Raw genomic sequence first — 13,469 nt, 5'->3', positions numbered from 1 at the left:
AGTGCACCGTTTTGTGTTGACTTAGCTGATTGTGCCTGTATATAGGAAATACAGTGTTTTTAATAGGAAACTATGATTTTTTAATTCCAGAGGAGTGTTTCACTACATCACTCATCTACAGGTTATACATATGTTTCTACGCTACAGCGTTTCTGGTGAACAGCGTGTTCTGGTGTGCCTATACTGAACTAACTTCTGGTCAAATCAACACAGTGATAGGATCCTCCTAGGAGAGGATTCATTTTTTAATGCGTATTTTGGGGTTGAGTCTTACCCCAGGAAAATATAGTTGTACTGATTATTAGTATTTGGAAGCCATGAAATTGCTCTGGATTTGTTTTTTCATTCCCAAGGTTTTCTCCTGGTGCCTGGAGATGTGCTGAAGGAATGCTTTGCTCTAGATCTGTGGATATCCATAGAGCTTCTCTGTACAGAGTGCATACAGAATCTACTGAGACGCACCACTCTGAACTCTGCAGACCAGACGGAAGGTTTTTCCCAGGTAAATACTGTTTGTAGATGCTTCTGTTTATGTACTGCACTTGAAAATGAGATTGGGGTTGTCACTTTTTCTTTAGATACATAGCCCAGAAACTGTAGTCAAATTAATATGATTGGTGCCATAGGTTAATGTGGTACATGACAAAGCTAGTGAATAGAAATTGGATAACAATACGGATTAGTGGCAGTATTAGCAACTTGTTTTTTAACCCAAAGCAGTGCAAAACAAAAACTTGCATGCTGTCTGTAATAATTTAAGCACGCTAATATGAAGAGAGCTGCTTGCTGGGAATGCAAAACTAACACTCCCTCCTCCCTCCCTTCTGAGCCAAATTAGTGAATGTAAGAAATCCCGTGCATTTTATGAGGTGATCTCATGTAAAAGCTTTCATATGTAAGAGCTTGTTTCAGATCGTATTTGCATCTTGTCCTCTTTTTCTAGACAGCTTGCATTTGCATTCTGTCTAAAAGAGTAGAAGACTGAGGTCAAAAGCATATAAAAGCTGAGCAGCCAACAACTACTGGAAATGTGCAACCAGTAGCACCATGCCTGGTGACACGGTGATACCTGCTCAGGTTTGTTTTGTTAAGCATAGGGGCTGGGTGTGTGACAGAGGCGTTTGTGCCACGAAGGCAGCTGAATTGCACATTTAGGCCAAAGACCATAAAAACTAAGTAAGTACTCGAGTCTAACTCAAAGAGTAGAAAACATGGGAACAAGGTATTTTTGGCAAGGATGAGGTGAATAGAGAAATAAAATCCTAGCTAAGCCTGTGCTTGAGTTTCATTGCCTCTCTTCTGAACTTTCTCTCACTTGTGGTTGTTTGCCTTAATCTCAGGTTACGTTGTGTAATTCAGCTGTCCTTCCCTCAGTTAAAATTCTGGTTTTGTTGTAATGATTAATGCTGAAATGCATCCTGATGTTTAGGGCTGATAGGATGGGTAACTTATGTATGCTCTGTTCTGATTCTTTCCAGTGTGTCTTTCAAGAAAACAAATACTTAACAAAAATCAAGTGCTCATGAAAAGCTGAGCCCCTAGCAAAGAAAAACTTAACCTGAGAAATACTTAAATGAAAAAAAAAATTGTAAGAGAGCTTGGAATGGTGGGTAGAGGTAGAAAACTTGTTGAAAGTATTTCTGTCACCTCTTGGAGCAATGCCACTTTTAGAAAGCCCAGACTAGTGCCAGTGAAAATTTCTTACCTGGATTGTCCTGGAAATAACTTTATTCACCATAAGTGCTTTTAGATTGTACTTGCAGAAGACAGTAAATCCTTACTAGGCAACCAAATGCTTTTATTACAAAATTTATCTGGATTTTTACATACTGTGATCACTGACACTGCATGCTTATTTACTTTCACAAGCAAAAGTAGTTAAAAAACATATTTTTTGGAAGTTAATTAATCTCAAAAATAGAAGAAAAATCTCACTGCAAAGTTAATAAAAACATTAACTTTAAAAGACTATACTGACAAAGTGTTTCTAAACTGCAAAATCTGGAAAGTTACAACCTAAGCTTGAAAACACTGTTTGGAATTTCATGGCTAAAGCAAAGCATGAAGTATAACAAATGTGCTGAGACATTATGTCTCTACTTAGCTAACCAATGCTGGGGCTAAAACACTGTTCTACATGCTCTATATTAATGCCTGTTAAGTATACCTTCAAGGCATGTGGTCACAGTTCTGGAACTGGAACTGCTAGAGTGGATTTGAGTGTCTCTGTGCCTCCCACATGTTTATGATGCAGACAGTGGTGATCTGAGAGCATGCATGGCTTGATGAAGACAGTGGCAGGAAACTGTTTCTGTTGAATGAAGTATGTTCTGGTATGCCTGAGCTGAAAACACCAAGTAAGAAGAATGATGTGCAGTGGTGAGCACCATCAAGAGCAGTGGACTGAGATAACAGCCTTCAGTTTCAGAAGTTGTGCAGGTTTCAAACGATCAAAATCTGATCCAGCCTCCTCCTCCCCACTAGCATGACTCGTTTTCATCAATCTCTATGGGGCTTTTGTCTTGGGAAGGAAACAAGGAAGAAGAAATGCCATTCTCTGGTATAGGTTGCAGTGATGGCAAGCATCTTTCCTGTAAGATTGGCACTTCAGCCAAGTGTAAGTGAGTCTCAAAATAATCCACGGACTCTCCTTCTTGAATCTCTGCTAAAATCTGGTAGTCCCCAAAACAAATTATGCACTTCCATGGCAGGTCAATTTTGTTTAAGTATCCTAGTTCTGTTTGGTCCACTATCAGTTTTGTTTTCTTGCTCATGTTCTTTATCTCAAAACAAAATTCTGAGCTGTTCAGTTTTCTGTAAAACTGCAGTGAGAACTGAATCCGAGAAACACGAGTATCCATTAAGTTGTAACGGCAGACATTAGAATCACGGCCAAATTTGGCCATTTCATCTGCCCTGACCTGTTCTCGCTTACAGAAATTCAAGCAACGAAACATCATCTTGTCTTCCTGGCAAGGATGGTAAAAGGTCATGTGGAGACACGTTACTGTTTCTTCAGTTTCAGCTTCTTCAAAAGAGGTCATGATGAAATGAGTCCTCAGAACTACAAGAAAGTAAAATCGCAACATGAAATCACTGTCGTACCAAAAAAACTGGCTTCAATGTGGCAATCATTAAAATACTTCATATACTATTGTATAGCAAGTATATAATTTACAGCAAATTGGCTGACAGTAAATGTAACGAAAACACTGGAACGAAGAAGTGGGAGTTGACCCTACTCAGTCCATGCCAACCATTGCTTCCCACCACCTTGCCAAAGGTGTGTTCGGTGACCACAGCTAAGCAACAGACCGCTCTGTGCTGAACTCTTCCCAGCAGTCAGTCTCCCATCTGTTGCAAGGGCTGCATAGCACTCCAGAAGTCTGAAACACCCACGACTGTAAATTGTTGCCGACTAGTTCTTCATGAGGGTCCTGCAGGTAGATTTATCTTTGGAAGAAATACGTCACTTAGCAGTGACGGTAAGCTTTACTTTATGGGCTTAAAAGTATTGTATTACTGTCTGGGCCTGCATGCTCTGTTTTACAGTGTAGTCCTTGGTCTAGAGGGTATCAGACAATCGACTTACAAGTGTAGTCTGACTGTAGGCAGTAATAGTTCAAATGTGTATAAAGCACTCTTGGCTCTTTATTCAGAATTTACCTCTTGTATGAAACCAAATACAGTGTTTAAAAGTGACTGATGTGACAGTATGTAAAATGAATGCAAAAGCTGGAATATCAGCAAGACCTAAAAGAGGAATTGTCACCAACTCTAGGTATTTCCCTGTTACCTATAAGAAAATCCCAGCTATCTGCTGCAGAAGTACCTACCTAGGCACTAAAAATAACAAATAACTTTTGCTGAGTTTTGGGTTTTGGGTGGTGGTTTTTTTTATTAAGCTCACATGCAGCACAGAGATGCTTGCTTGTGAACTAAATTCTGTTCCAAAGTTAACCGAGTTCCAAACAAAATCTATGAGACACTTGAGGAAACATTGTAATCTGGTCCTCCATACGTGTAAGGCCAGTAGTTTCTTGGACTGATACTTAGTCTAAAGAAAGAAAAGGCTAGGTAATTACTTACAGTAGGAACCAGAGTATGAATTCAGTTACTCACCAGAGAAATATGTGAGCAGCCATTTAACTGGAATCATGTAATGCAGATGTTTGTCATGTTTCTCCTTCTAGATTGCAGTAAGTTCCCAACATGTCACACACCGATCCTGAGCTTTCTCACCAGCTCTAATCAGTGAATGATGCTCTAAAGCACCTTATAATTTAATCTGTTTTTTTATGGGTAGGTGAATCACCACTGCAGTAAAGTATTCTGGCTTGTGTTTTTTTAAGGTGAAATTATATCACTGTACATAAACACCAAGCACAACAGTGGTATATCAGTGCATCACTTTGTGTGAAGCCTCAGAATTGCTTCCCTCTTGCACCTTTAACACTGTAACAGCAACAGTTCTGACACAGTAGTTTAGCAACCTCAGCTTGCTTACTGAAGTAGGCTACAACAGTGCTTCTATCAAGCTTAGATGATTAGAGAAATAGAAAATTTGAAGTAGCTCTCAGAGTTCGATTCAAAACAAGGTAGGAAATACCATCAGTGGATAGACTGTCTTTCTGTGCTTAGTTCTGCCCTTTGCTGTTTTGTGCCAGTAAGAGGATGTGAGATGGTCTATGAGGTCAGCTTTGGTTAAAGGGGAAAACCAAGTCATTTCACTTGGTTTACACATCAGCCTACAGAGACAGTTCTTCGGTCTCGAGACTTTGACTGACTTTGATAACAACTTAAGAGCATGTTCTGCTTCTGTTAGTATCTTCTTAACTGGTTTCTGAAATGCATCAGGACTGGGCAAAACACGGGAATATAAAGAAACATATTTTAAGAAATCTGCAGTATATACAACTGTGCATCGGATCAGTGCAAAAGGTTGGCTTTATTTGAATGTTTATGAATTCTAAAAATGGCTACATTTATTAATTAGGGAAGGGGAAGAACAGCCAGTGATAACTTCAGCAGCACCCACTGACCCTAGATCTCAGCAGCTCCCACAGACCCTGCTCTCTATTCATGATCTGTTTGTGTGCCACCTCCTCCATCCTCAGCTCAGCTGCCCTGTACTCTGTTAAAGGTTTATTGAGATTGGATTTAACATATTTTAATGTAAATACCGAAGGAGTTTCTATTTACTAGATTGGACAGGAGAAATATTTCAGAGAACCCCAACTGGAGAAAGAAACTTGCTATAGTTAAATGCTGAATTCTGCAACTGTAAGGTTGCACTGGTGTTGTCTGTACCTTAGTCAAAGTCTGATTTTACCTCTTTCCCTTCTTCTAGCATCATCTCCTTCAGTGTGCATCATTATCCCCATTTTTAGAGACAGGAAAATGCATTAAGACCAAGGACGCCGAACTTGAGAGCCACAGGGCTCCTACTTAAGTGTTTAACAATATACGCAAGACCTATAACTCTCTAGCTGGACCTTATTGCTCAGAGCTCTGCCAGTTTGCTTTTGCAAATCAAACCATAAGCGTTCAACCTACATATCAAGAAAGAATAACATCTGTTTTGTGATCTAACTTTCATTTTAAAGGACGATGAACTTTGAGGCGGGGCGGTGCGACATGAGTTTCAAGCACATTCCACAAGGACAGCTTGCCTTTTTGTGTCCCCAAAATGCTGTGTTGTGGTCGTGGGAATATCTTTCTCCCTCTGCAAGAGACTGTCGGAGGCTGGCAGACCACAGCTTGCATTTCAAACTCCGCTCATCCCCCGAGCAGGTTTGTCCCACGTGCTGCTGCACGTACACTGCCCAGAACAAGCCAAATGTACTTCTGACAGCTCCTCGCTTGGGAGCACGACTTCACTTTATCTCTAAAAATACCATTTTTGCTGGCGATACTGGAGAATATGCCCCAAAGTGTTGCCTACCCGCGGAGAACCCAGCCTCACGGAGCAGGGCGCTGTCCCACAGTCCCCTCCCGCTCCCAACTGCTCGGCGAGGGCAGGAGCCCCCCAAAGCCGCCATCTCCCTCTGAATTTAGTGAAGAAGCCCCGCTCCCCGCTGCGCCGGTACCCCAGGGCCCGGCCCGCCCCCTTCCCCTCACCTGCCGGCGGGCGGGAGCGCCCCCGGTCGTCTTCCGTCCCGCGGGGAGCGGCCTTCAGGCGCCTGCCGGAGGGTCCTCGGTCCCCAGCGGCTCCTCAGCGCCGGGCACCCCGCCGGTAAGCGCCGGGCGGGCAGGCGGGGAGCGGCCACGGCTGGCGGAGTGGCCGCGGCCCGGCCCTGCCGTCAGCGGGGCGGGGGCTGGCGGGGCGGGAAGGCGGGAGCAGCGGCCGCGCTGAGGCGGGAGGTGCCGGGGCTGCCTGGGCCGGCTTGCCTCAGCCTGGGTTGGTTTGCTGAGAAGTATACCCAGGTCTCCTTTTATTGTAGCGAATAAACCAAAATTAAAAATTAGCCTCAGCTCTGTCTGGGGCTTTATATGGACACATGAAAATCTCGTGCTCGTGAGTAACTTACTCAAAGCGGTAGTCACAGCAATGCCAAGGATGCGATCCAGAGTTTGCAGGGCTCAGTTTTCAGACAAATTCAGTTTCACTCCCCCCTCCTTTGAAGAGTAAAATGCTTTAGCAAGCAGCACATAGTAACAGTTGACTGCTGATGTTCTTAAATTGAGTATTTTCAAATATTTGGTTATTTAAGCAACAGCGGTTCAGCTTCATTGCACTGCCTTTGGGAATAAAACTAATCTTTTCTTGGCTGCTGATCTAAGCTGAGCTGAAAACTTCCCATTTTACTAGAAATCCTGAGGCAGCCCTGCCATCTGGTAGGAAAAACAATGAGCAATTCTCTCACATTCAGCTGCTTCATTTTTCTTACTAAGCAAGATTACTCCCAAGCACAGAACGAGAGACAGAAAAAAAACCTGTTTCATCTCGGTTTGAATCCTAGATACTCGGTGTCTGCCCTCACCTGTGCTTGTACAATGTTTTGACTAGCAAGGTGTTGATACATACTATAGGTTTGATTGCTTCGCCACGGGCAGTGAAATACTGCATTGGTTCACAGAAACTATTTTTAATTTGTGGGTTCATTTTAGTTATGCAACAAACAGGTAAATTACTCAAGGGTTGATAAATTCCTTTGTAGTTCTTGTAGAACAGCTTTTATCTGTACACAGGCTAATACGTCTGCTTTGTATGGCCTTCTCCCCTTACATCAGAAAAAAAAAGGGTTTGACTATGTTTTACAAGAAGTCACACTGAAAAGCAGAAAAGGAAAACAGATTCTTCCATGTTTCTCCCTTAGCAGAATGCCTTTCCTGCAGCAGGCAGGGCTGGGCGTGTGTGCTCATACAAAAGCACTTTGCTGCCTTATGGAAAAGCCAGAGTTGTGCAACCCTGCTATTTATTGCATCTTGATGGTTGTGATTCCTGTCAGCCCTTTGGTTCCGGAAACAGTCCACTTCCTGGGCTGCCAGAGAGCTTTTCTGGTTGGATTATTTCGATGCTGGTACCTCTTTGAGGTATGTATGTGCCCTTCCTTTTTTTCCTAGGATTATGTAACCTCGTATTAGCTACATATTCCGTATTAGTTTATGATTTAAATATAGCTTTGTGTGATTTCATACAGGAGAGGACAAGAACTGGATTTACTGCTCCTCTCTTCTGTAAGTTTTGAACTGATTGAAATGCTGCCAGCTTTAGGAAAACAACTCTAGGTTTGCCCTATACAAGAAAAAAATTGCAGGGACTCGGTGCTTACAGGGTTTTTAAGTGATATCCTGCGAAAATGAGTACGTGGTTTACTAGAGTTCATTCCTGTATTACAGTAACTTAATTGAAGTTTCTTTGGTCAAAAGCAAAACTGAAAATAAACGCATAAAGCTTTGTAGGGCTGAGCTGCACTGTGTGGTGAGCAATCTGCTGGGTCTTGGGTCAGGGAAGCCAGTGTCAATGTTAAGCTTGTAGCTCTTGCTGCTGTCCTGTTTTGTGTTGTCTGCACAACCCCTTCCTCTCCTGGTGTGATTTTTCCCTAGACATGCTTTCCTTTCCGGAGCATGAATATACTCTGTCATCACTGGAGTTATCCAACAGATAATCGAGGTGCTGGTAATTTTGAGCCTTCCCACACCAGACTGAAAAGCACACAGCGTTCTCCTGGATTACAAAGGATAAGGATATAAACAATAAAGGTGGAGCAGAACCATGCTCTCCTCTCAAGCTGCCTTCCAACTGACTGGTTTTCAGATACCTGCATTCGTTACCTTGCCAATCTCTAGAGAGGATGAAGGGCTAGGAAAAGTCATGCTTGTTACTTTAAATGGATGTTTCCTGGCTAGGTATGCCCAGTGTGGTGTCTCTGTAATTATTGGTGGCTCATTATTGACGCTAGCTGTTTGGGCTAATTAAGTATTTGTAATGCGTGGGCTTAAAGGCTGAGGTAGTTTTGGCTTGGCTGTGGGGGTGTATTGTTTTTCTAATAACTGATTTGTAAGGCTTTGGATACCTCCAGAGCCTAAATAGGCAAATCTGGAAAATGGGAAGATACTAGGAACTCTTACATTGCTTTCAGTCATGATTGGCTTTGAAAATCTGAGAATCATTGAGGGTAAATATATTGCTTTCTCTTTCTGGAAAGTTCATGGTAGGTCAGAATAGTTATAGAAAGTGTATTCTGAGTTAATGAGTGGGAGGACCATTTTTGGATATCTGTGTTCCGGCTAGTTCTTTCTGAATGACTCAAAGTGAAATGTTCCTCCACAAGCTTCCTTCCTATGGTTTAACACACTGTAAGAAACCTTACCAGAACATCCCCAGGGTTTTTTTGAGTGCTCTGGCACATGGTGCAGATGGCATAGCTGTTAATGGTCTGGTATGCTGGTCATGAGTTGGGAATACTGTGATAACATTTCTCAGACACTTGGGGATCATGTCCTTTACAGTTCCATCTCTCCTAGTGCATAAAAGCTGTTCTGCAGACATTTGAGGCAAGATATGAGAATATGAGACCAGCAGTAGTCTGGACCAGTCTGAAACTTTCTATTTCTCTTTGCTATCTAAATTATCATTATGAAAGTATCCATATCCTGTTGGATCAACAGCAAGTCTGACCTGATTTCAGTGTTGCTGAGATTTCACCACACTTCTGTCCTTCCCTCCTAAGGCCAGGTTTTACGTGTGGTTATCAAAGCTGCCGAGGTAGTGCCTAGGTGTGCCAGCTATGTGACAGGATGGATGCAGGTGTAAAAGGTGACTGCACTTGTAAATGTTGTGTAAGTATGATTTCTGTGGTTTTCTGATGGCCCTTTTTTTGGTTACTAGCTTTCCCACTCACTGGTGCAGCTCATTAATGGTGTCATCGTGTGAATAGCGAAGCAGACCTAGTGAGACTTTATATCTTATATTAAACTTTACATTAGAAATACTTGCAGTGGATTTGAACGCACTGGGGTTTGGTTTTGAGGCAAATATGTAGAGGTGCCATTTTTTTGTAGGATTAGCCCCTCACCACAGGGGGACATAAATAATGCTCTCCTGTTTCAACATCACGTGTGTGAAAGAAGCGAAGCGCAGCCTCTGCAGTGAGGTTAGCAGACAGTCTGTGAAGAGCGCAGTAGGTGAGCGAGTTGCCCACCCAGCCCTCTCTGTGTCCCCCTGGTTTGTGTAGCCCCATGGGCACAGCTCCTGATGGATGTGTACTCTGTTCACTGACTTTCTTCCCCAGCATTAAATGCCTTGCTCTGTCTTGCTGCGGCAGGCGCCTGCCTCGTGTGCCAGGACGTGCTGGGTGGCAGGGTACACACTGCCATTGTACCTCCCCTGCCCCAGGGCTTTCTCTCCTGGGGTGGCACAGGGGTGACCTGCGTCCTTCGCTCATTCAGGGATGAACGGACACGTAGGAGGAGGTCGGTGAGAGCTGATTGCTGCTTCAGAGCTACAAAATCTAGGCTGGTGGACATGTTTGCTTGTGCATAGGCTATGCTGGGTTATAATAATATACACTGTCTGCATAACACGTGTGATGGTTCAAATACCAACCTGTGCCCTCCTGCCGCTCTTCCTCTGTGCTTTACAGCCCGTTTCTTGATGCAAACCACCTTAGTGCTGTCGACGGTACAGGGATGGGAGCCGGTAGGTGGCAATGTGTGACCAGACATGGGGAATCACTATTTGTTTTGGGTTTTTTGGTGTTTTGTGGGCGTTTTTTGCTTGTTTGATTTTTTTTTTTTTTGTTTGGTTGTTTTTAAGTCAGAAACTTCATTTTGATATTTCAAGAGCTGTTGTGGTACTTGTAGGTTAATGATAATAATGGTAGTGGTAAATTCCAAGAGTTAGTTTGGGAAAGGTGTAACAAGAATGTACAATGACCTATAGCTAGGTTCTGCAATGAGTTATTATTACTGTGCAGGAACCAAGTGCCTCATGTTCAAAAGAAAATAAATACACCTTTTATTCCAAAGGCAAAGCAAGATCTTCAGCTGGATCTCAGTGTGAGAGGGAGGAGAGGTGCATGGGCAGGAGGTGTGTTCACTTGAGATCCCAGTGCCAAGAACAGCTCCATGCAGCAGAATGGAGGTCTTCCAAAGGAAAAAGAGAGAGCACAGTTCCCTCTATGTTTATTTGTTTCTTTGCTCCTCCTTTACTCAAGAGAAAAAGCTTTTTCATTTCCCATCTTGATTGACCTGAATAAACTGATGAGGAAGCTCACCTTGACTACTGAAGCGATTTCTGTCTTCCAAGATAGACTTTGTTTATGCCACTCTCCACGTTCTCATTATCTTTCTACATCATGGTCTGTCCATGGTCCTCCTGAACCTTTCTGGCTTCTCCCGTTTGCTTCTGTCTTTCCTGTCTGCTATCTCAGTTTCTCTTCCATCTTTCTGCCCCTCTTGCTGTCTGTTGTTGTTCTCTCTTGCATCCTCCTGCTTGTTATTCCTACCCGCTCTGTTGCTCCCTTCATCCTTTGTTTTTTCTCTGGGGCCTTTCTCCCTCCCTCTGGCTTTTCTCCCTTTCATCCAGCCCACTGCCCTTATTTCTGCTTTCTCCCCAGTCTGCTTTTGCTGCTGAGGACTAGACACCTGTGGAGTGACTTGCAGGACAAGTGAAACCATGCAGCCATGGGGCAGCAAAGAAGTAAACACCAGGAAGAGACTGGGAGGTGGAACAGATGGATCTGTCTGTTGGCATCACACAGCAAGACCCAGTAGTGGGTCCTCAGTGTTTCCCTTCTTATTCTGTTAAAAGGATGGCTACCTTCTCTATAAATAACTGGTAGGGATCCAGGGCTAGAGAAACGTAGTACAGCGGGGACACTGTGGAAAGAGGTGGAGGTGTTCCTTGTGACTTAGAGCCCCTTCTTATTGACAGCTATGGCTTTGGAGGAAGGGTCATGCAGCTTGGTGGGAGAGAAAGTCCTGTAATTCCAGCTGTCATGGGACAAGAAGCTGAAAAAGAGGAGTAAGGGATGTTCAATGCCATAGAGCAGGTGCTGGTTTCTTGCTTAAAATCAGAAGTAAATCATCTTTAAGCCCTGCTGTAGAAGAAGAATAGTCAGCTGTTCCCTGTTGTCTTTAAGTTGGAACAAAGACTGGACTCTTAAGCGGGTTGGAGTAACAAGTTTCTCAGAGAAGAGTGTCTTAATGAGTTTCAGTAGAGATGAAAATGAAAAATTGGTGCAACTTAAAAGCATGTTGGGGATGTCTGTGCACAGCTATTGATTGTAACTGTGCTTGCAGGATTCCCCTGTCCTCTAATAATACAAAACTGTGGGGTTTTTGTTGGTGAGCCCTGCTGGGGTCCTCTGTTTACAAATAACCACGAGTCTAGCTTTCAGTTACTTGGCGCTCATCACCCATCTTTGTATGTTGAGGTATTTTACCAGTTGAAGTTTTGTACCCCTAGTTGTACGTCACCACAGTTAGAGCTGGCATATACATCTCCCCACATATGTTATTTTGTGGAACTTCTCTCAAACTAGAAGAGAAAATACTTGGCATACAGATAAGGCTTCTCCTTCTATAATTGCTTCTGAGAAGTAGGTGATTCATGTGTGATTTTTTTTTTTCCCCCCTGCAGACACCCTGTGAACTTTGTACGTATGACCAATGATATCTTCATGACATCTCAGTTTTTGACCTTGTCAGATTCACAAGCTCTGTGAGACTAGACCCAATCAAAGCTTGCTTAAGAGAAGTCTGTGCTGCTGTGGGTAGCCCAGCATGCAGTGTGACACTTTGACTAGAGTTCTCTGTGATACAGGGCATGCCAGGAAGTGGAAGCTCTGTCTTTCACATCAAATCTCATGTTGAAGATCTGAAAAAGAGAAGTCTTAAACTGGTGTATTACAACCACTGAGTGAGGGTTTATCAACCTTTATAATCTCACTGATCAACAGTGACCATTAAGAGACCAACAGCATTCTTTGCAAGAACTGGAACAACAGTCCAGGTTTCCTGCAAAGATTACGGTAGAGGAAAGTATGTTCTCCCTAGGTCATAACCCTTGCATTTCAGTTTGATGTTCTCTGCTCTTCATTATTTCCTCTTCTAGAGAACTAAGCTGAGGCAGCTGCACTTTCTCAAAGTGGCCAGACACCAGCAGTAATCAAGGGCATCACAATACACACTTTGGCTAGTGGCAAGCATTTTAAGTATGGTATTGGGAATTGATAAGGTTCTAACAATGATAAAATCTATTTGCTGCATTAAAAAAAATCTGTTTCCTCTTCCCGTGAAGCAGATCCATGGGAGTGTATCAACCATGACAACTGATGCAGAATCCAGTGAAATGGTTTGGCTGAAAGCAGAAGCTTCACAACTTCAGCATGCTTTGGAATAGCCTCCAAAACACCATCTCTGTACTTATTTACATTCACCACATGAGGGATGATGTGGTCGTGTCTCCTATGTATATAATAGCAATTCTAAATGTTTTGGATTATCAACATTTTAGATGAGATACTATTTTGATAGCAAGGATCTTAAACATTGCCTTCACCAGGCCCAAGATTTTACCATGGAGACTGAATCTCCTCACTCTGTCTGGTTTGACAACATTTAGATGGAGATAATTTCATGTGTGCAATGCAGACTGAACAGAATCAACCTTTCCAGCTCCCTTCAAAAGCAGTCACTGAACAAAGGAGGTTATTTTGAAGAGTTAAAGATAAGCACTAAAATAAACTGTCTTTTGCTGTTACATAGCAGGATCCCTGAATTACTCCCCCCCCCTTTGATTTGTATAGATGCTAAGGTGTTAAACAGTCCACATTCTGTGCTGTGTGGCAATAAAAACTCTATTCCATTACCTCAGTTTATAGTGTTTAAGAGCACCCAACTGTGAGAGATGCGGCCTGCCTTGGAGGTTGTGACCCTTTTTTTTCTTTTTTATTTAAATATATATGATTGTGTCCCAAACTACTCTGTCTGCAATGTCTTTATGCTGTGGAGCTCACTGG

The 13,469-nt window shown here is 42.9% G+C and overlaps 2 protein-coding genes across 3 annotated transcripts in view; one reads left to right on the top strand and one right to left on the bottom strand.

Moving 5' to 3' along the window:
- Nucleotides 1-2,402: 2,402 nt before the first annotated feature.
- Nucleotides 2,403-6,252, bottom strand: TIFA (TRAF interacting protein with forkhead associated domain). Of its 2 annotated transcripts, none has more exons than XM_074903918.1 (2): nt 6,121-6,252; nt 2,403-3,064 (listed from the first exon to the last, which is right to left on the bottom strand). In XM_074903918.1, exon 2 carries the CDS (start codon nt 3,042-3,044, stop codon nt 2,481-2,483), a length of 564 nt encoding a protein of 187 aa, XP_074760019.1. In that variant the 5' UTR covers nt 3,045-3,064; nt 6,121-6,252; the 3' UTR covers nt 2,403-2,480. The 2 variants fall into 2 exon arrangements, with proteins under 2 accessions (XP_074760019.1, XP_074760018.1); XM_074903917.1 differs by lacking the exon at nt 6,121-6,252 and adding an exon at nt 4,123-4,145 and having other exon boundaries at nt 2,403-3,057.
- Nucleotides 6,221-13,469, top strand: part of ALPK1 (alpha kinase 1) — a 48,511-nt gene continuing 41,262 nt past the window's right edge. The window contains exon 1 of the mRNA XM_074903916.1: nt 6,221-6,235. The gene's annotated coding sequence lies outside the window, so the exon portion shown is untranslated. The remainder of the gene's footprint in view (nt 6,236-13,469) is intronic.

This window comes from Athene noctua, chromosome 4 (assembly GCF_965140245.1).
Source record: "Athene noctua chromosome 4, bAthNoc1.hap1.1, whole genome shotgun sequence".
Classification (NCBI taxonomy): domain Eukaryota; kingdom Metazoa; phylum Chordata; class Aves; order Strigiformes; family Strigidae; genus Athene; species Athene noctua.
Note: the sequence above shows the minus strand (reverse complement) of the source record. Positions and strands in the feature narration are given on the sequence as shown.

Excerpts from the sequence above, each read along its gene's own strand:
- TIFA (XM_074903917.1), bottom strand. The coding sequence starts at position 4,145 with ATGGCTGCTCACATATTTCTCTG. Across the intron at positions 3,058-4,122 it reads GCTGCTCACATATTTCTCTG|GACTCATTTCATCATGACCT; the intron begins GTGAGTAACTGA and ends TGTAGTTCTGAG.